We start from the raw sequence: 6,000 nt of genomic DNA, 5'->3' as shown, positions 1-6,000 counted from the left end.
ATAGCGCATCATCACTGTCAATCATGAATGATCATTCTTCAGGTTTTACTGACGAAACGTCCAAACTGCATCTCCATGCCAATCATTTGATTGACCTCAATCAGTTTCATGGGAATATGCATTTAGATCTTCTTGAATTACTGTTTTATGAGTGAATTAGAGTACATGGTGTTAACAAACTATTATACTTTATTGTATTTTGTTTTGCCTTGAGTTTTGGTGCATGAGAAAAACATTTGTATATTCAGCTTCAGCGAACCATCCAAAAATCTCATTAGAAATTAGACATTTTTGGTGTAATAGTAATGTTACATGCCTATTCATTAGAAATGTTGGGTGTAATAGTAATGTTATATGCCAACTAAGCAATGGTATTATATTCGGTTATGTTATGTAAAATGCTAATGATTCATTACGTGATCTTGCGAGACATTGATTCAGCTTTGATCTAACTTTAATAAAGAAGCACCATTGTGAGAAGTGATACTATTCTATTTGTAATTGGAAATAATAATATTTGTAATAATAATGAATATGATTTAGGCTTAGGAAACAGATCTTGATAAGGTGTCATTTTAAGCGATTGGAGCGCCGATCGTTTTTTATGGAATTTTCGTGGTAATTAAATACTATTTATTTCGAATGTATCTGAATACATTTTCCAGAATTCCTTTTACTAGCTCCGTTTATTCTCAAATTGAAAAAAGTGATGGAGCACCGCAAATCGGCAACGAAAGCTTGTCAGCATTAACATATTTCGACTATATAGATACTGCAATAGGTAGAAGGGAGTGTTTGGTAATGCTAGTCTCATTTAGTAGCACACCTGTCCCTTATTCAGTGGTGCCTATAGCCTAGCCCTAGGACATCAGATCCCGTAGGCACCCAATCAGTAGCCCTATACTAGAAACTGCCTACTGAACAATGGCACGAAAGTCTACCAATATCAGCTAATACCAGTAGAGGTCGATGTTTGAAAACAACTCGGAATCGAAAGAACCGAACCCATGTCGAAATCAGTGGGAACTCGCATTTTGCAGCATACGTTTCAAAAAAGCATGTGATCAAAAGAAGCATCGGACATCATTGATCACGTGGTAACCTTACTTTGAAACAAGCATCCGTACATTATATCGGATCAGTAGTTTTTTGAAAACTGCATCGGAGCTCAGGTATCTATCAAGCGTCGCTTCACTAGCTAGTGTTGACATTCACAGACCGGCTACTACAGCCTGGGATTGTCTTCTCAGAGACGAAACAGTGACAACCGAGAGTCTTGGTCGTGCGTTGAGAATGGAAAAACACAAAGGTATGGACATAATGTATCTAAACTTCCAAAGTGAACTGAGAAAACAACGTCTGACTCTGTTGTTTTTCTAAGCGCCTGGTCCTGTAGCCTTCTGGTACTTAATCAATATCTTGGATTGTGCAGTCCTTTTGCAGTGTAACGACAGTTCTGCAATTACTGCGTCCAAAATACCACAGTGGAGTGCAGTTACTGCACTTTTACTGCAGTTTCAAAACGGCAATCTTTTTTTGTAAGGGCAGTAACGCAATCAGATTAGAATGAGATTCCCTTGGTCCGACATTGTTAACCCACATGAAATAAATACTATAGTATTCACTGTAGTGTTTTTGCGGATTTTACTGTAGTATCCCCTGTAAAGTCTGCAAAAACACCACAGTGAACGCTAGTGTTTATTTTAGTATACTGTAGTATTTACAGTTAACTATAGTATAAATACTGTAGCAAACAAACTGTAGTAGTATATACTATAGTATTCATGTAGTGTTTTTTTTCAGATTGTAGTATACTGTAGTATTTACTGTAGTGTTTTTGCAGATTGTAGTAGTATACTGTAGTATTTACTGTAGTGTTTTTGCAGACTGTAGTAGCATACTGTAATGTTTTTGCAGACATCACTGTATTACTTATTGTAGTGTTTTTGTTTTATTATCTTTGACATAGAAGTGGAGACTTTCTCCATGACAAAATCTACTGGAGAAATGCTAAAAGAGCATATTGTCCATAACGGGTAGATAGGTCTAGGCTCTGAACCGATAATTCAGCACTTCTGCTATTTTCTATAACCTGTTGGGAAAACAAAATGGTCTATACATGTTATGTAGGTTTTGGATATGGGGGAGGGGAATAGGCAGCGTACAGTATATGCAAATTAAATACTGTAGTATTTACTATAGTAAAAAAAAATCAGTGGTTTTGCATACTAGTGTTTTTGCAGACATTTGCAGATAATATTGTAGTATTTACTAGTATTCTATAGTATACTACAAAATTATATAGCAAGTACTACATTTGATCGAGGGATACTACAGTGTGTAGTATAGTATTCTACATACTTCTATAGTAAGTACTGGAGTATTCTATAGTAAACTGTTTTGACAGTAAATATATACTCTGTCCTGGCCTACTTCTGTTCTCTCTGCTTCCTCTGGGAGGAACAATGTATATGTTTCATCCCTCCATTAATGGTTTCTCTCTCGTAAATAAACACAAGTTCATCCACAGCAGTCACTGGAGATGAATTCCAGTAGCAGCAATTGTTCTCCCAAGATTCCACAGATTCCTGCGGTTACTTTTCTCTCTGAGAATGTGTGCAGCGGTTAATGCTTTATTATTACTCACTGATAGACCCTGAGACGTGGGTGTTTATGGAATACATTACCACCTTGACTATTATGACTGCATGTATTGCATTACAGACACAGATCAATAAAACACACGTGGCTTATAAGCTATCTACATAGGATTCTTTTTACTTCAGGACCCCAACCAAAGTAGAATAGTGCTTCATATATGGCTGTCATCATTATCGTTAAATTTAGCCCAGTGGGAAATGTTGATTTGAAACTATTTTCATCAAATGGTTAATTTAGTGCCTCAGACCTAGGCTACAGGTGAAACAAAAGTGGTACTCATCTCAAGGTCCTAGATGCTGTGAAACCCCCTTGTGTATTATTCACATACCTCACTATGTGGGAGGCATTGGCTTCAGAACAATGTAGTTGTGAGAGTTTTGACGCAGTTCTCTTTCACTTCATTATTTATCTTCCTCTTGAGAAAACTGAACATCTATGCTATGTGATGTAGCCAATGTAAGTAAGCAGGATTTATATCCATGCACACAACCTACATGTCAAAGGCAACGTTTATACAGGCAGCCCAATTCTGATATTTTATTTCCACCAATCACATCCAATCTTTTCACGTCAGATCTTTTTCAGAGCTGATCTGATTGGTCAAAAAACCAATTAGTGAAAAAGGCTCACTCAACAAACAACTCATTCAACTAATCAAGGGCTTGGCAGTTAGTTGAATCTGGCATTTTAGTGCTCGGGTAGAACAAAAATGTGCACCTTCTGGTGGATCGAGAAAACCCTCTTTTAGGGCATCTATGTCACCAGCTACGTCATCTAAACCTCAACGTTATTGGCTGTGTTCAAGAGCATCAAAATCGTGATGTATCATGGGTAAATTGTGACTGACTGACTGACCTACAAATAATATTGAGTAGTTATTTGTAATAAAAGGTGATTTGGAGATCAGCCAGTCTCGACCCGCATGTAAAGTCGGCTGCAATGTCGAATGCCATTTTCATTGCAATTACCCCCAACATTTGAACACTGGATGGGCTTTGAACCTGTAACCTGCTTTTTTGGGTTTAAGACTCAGTGGGTTTGCCTGGTGTTGGGATGTAGAGGAGGCTGGCTATAAGATGCAGGCCACTGGAACTGGCCCCTGCTACATTGGAAGTGTGTCAGGGGTTGTATGGGAGAGTGGTGCGTGGGTAATTCAGGAAGCCGAACAGGACTATAAAAATGATGAAAAGAAGGCTCTCTTCCTGCTCAGCAGCGGTGGGGCGCTGAGTTTCTTTGGGGGTTGTGTGTGTGCTGTGTTTCCCTGTGTGTTTCACACATTGAAACATGCTTTTGGGTGATTCCTCGTGGTGTGTGTGTGTGTGTGTGTGTGTGTGTGTGTGTGTGTGTGTGTGTGTGTGTTTGCATGTGGCAAGCGTTTGTACATTTACTCTGCCAAAACAGTACACAGTTGCAGTCGCTCACCCTTCTCGATAACTTCAAACGTTGGTTTGACATAGGCTATCCAATCTCTGGGGTTAGTTAGGGACAGTCAATAAATGACACAATATAAATGGGACAATATCTTCATGTTGCACATATTTTAGTTGTCTCATTAAATGCTTTAAATATTTGGTATATGAATTGTTATAGTTGGTTTGAAGTTTTTTGCGCCATTGAGGCAATCTCCATTTTGGAGTAGTCAATTTTCTTTCTTTCTTTCTTTCTTTCTTTCTTTCTTTCTTTCTTTCTTTCTTTCTTTCTTTCTTTCTTTCTTTCTTTCTTTCTTTCTTTCTTTCTTTCTTTCTTTCGCTTTATTTAACCAGGAAATGCCCATTGAGACCCAGAGTCTATTTTTCAAGGGAAACCTGGCCAAGGCAGCAGCAACAATCAATACATTACATAATTAAAACATAACAATACAAAACAACATGATCCAGCCTAAAAAAAATAATTTACACTCCTCTGTAACAGAGTCTCCCATCAATATTTTATATGAATTCAGTGGCACTAACATATCTAGATGAAGCATGGATTGTAGCTCTGGTGCACGAGAAGAGAAGGCAGTCTTGCCTAATACTGTGAATGTCCTTGGGACTTTAAGTAGCAATCACCTAGCAGACTGGGTATGGTAACTGCTGGTTGTGAAGAAGACCAGACTACAAAGGTAAAGAGGGAGTTTACCCAAAAGGGCTTTGTAGATGAACACATACAAATGTATCTTTCTGTGCATAAGACAGAGGAGGCTGCATGCGTATTCAACACGTCACCATAATCAATTACAGAGAGAAAAGTGGCCTGCACAAGGTTCTTTCTAGCTATAAGCGGGAAGCAAGGCTTATTATGAAAATAAAACCCAATTTCAATTTAAGCTTTGTCACAAGATTATCCACATGAACTTTAAAGGACAACTTGTCATCCAACCAAATACATAGGTATTTGTAGGATGACACTTTTTCAATGGATAAGCCACCAGATGTGACAATGCTAACCATCTCTCGCAGAGTTCTAGTTGTGGTAAAGGTTATGAATTTATTTTTTGGTACATTCAGGACCAGTTTGAGAGGCTTGCAGTGACTGAAAAGCAGTCTGGAGCTCTTCAACAGCCTGAACCAGAGAAGGAGCACATGAATATATGACTGTATCATCTGCATATAGATGTACATTTGCTGGTTGCATCCCATTTCCCAAATCATTAATAAAAATTTAGAACAACACTGGAGCTAAAATGGAACCCTGGGGCACACCTATATTAATCTCAAAAAAGCTAGACTTAGGGTATATTGCCAGTATATACACATTTTGTTCTGTCAGAAAGATAATTCCTAAACCAATTTACTGCCCCTTCGCTGAGACCAATGTTTCTGAGTCTAGCTAGCAACAATTCATGGTCAACTGTATGAAAGGTCTTTGATAAATCCACAAACAGTGCAGCACAATGTTGCTTTTTATCAAGTACATTAATAATGTCATTTTCCACTGCCATAGCGGCAGTTGTGGTGCTGTTCCCCGATCTAAAGCCAGACTGAACCCAGCTCAGTATGTTCTTTTCAATTAATACGTTTTGAGTTCACTAGGGATTAATAGACTTTGGCCAGGATAGGGAGTTTGGCGATAGTTATTAGCATCTGAGGGATCTCCTCCCTTTAGCAGTGGGAGGACATAAGCTGATTTCTAAATGCTGGGTATGGAATTGGTCAAGAGACTCAAGTTGAAAATGTGAGCCACAGGTTCAGTAATAATACCAGCTGCTATCTTTAAAATTCTTAACCGACTTTCCTAGTTAAATAAAGGTTAAAAAATCAAATAAAAACTTATGAGCCTATGTTAAGTGTTAGAAATGTGTCCATATGCTTACCCTGTCCCAATGCTCAATTTACTCCATATTTTGTTAGAAATAAT

The 6,000-nt window shown here is 38.1% G+C and overlaps 1 protein-coding gene across 2 annotated transcripts in view; it reads left to right on the top strand.

The window, feature by feature from the left end:
- Nucleotides 1-1,028: 1,028 nt before the first annotated feature.
- afap1l2 (actin filament associated protein 1-like 2) overlaps nucleotides 1,029-6,000 on the top strand; it is a 173,941-nt gene continuing 168,969 nt past the window's right edge. The window contains exon 1 of one of the 2 annotated variants that reach the window (XM_045702610.1): nucleotides 1,029-1,309. In XM_045702610.1, coding sequence (XP_045558566.1) covers nucleotides 1,294-1,309 — 16 coding nt within the window. In that variant the 5' untranslated portion in view covers nucleotides 1,029-1,293. The remainder of the gene's footprint in view (nucleotides 1,310-6,000) is intronic. The other variant, XM_014159299.2, reaches the window with a different exon arrangement.

The sequence above is a fragment of the Salmo salar genome, chromosome ssa19, assembly GCF_905237065.1.
Source record: "Salmo salar chromosome ssa19, Ssal_v3.1, whole genome shotgun sequence".
Classification (NCBI taxonomy): domain Eukaryota; kingdom Metazoa; phylum Chordata; class Actinopteri; order Salmoniformes; family Salmonidae; genus Salmo; species Salmo salar.
The sequence above is the reverse complement of the archived record's forward strand: the minus strand, read 5'-3'. Positions and strand labels throughout refer to the sequence as shown.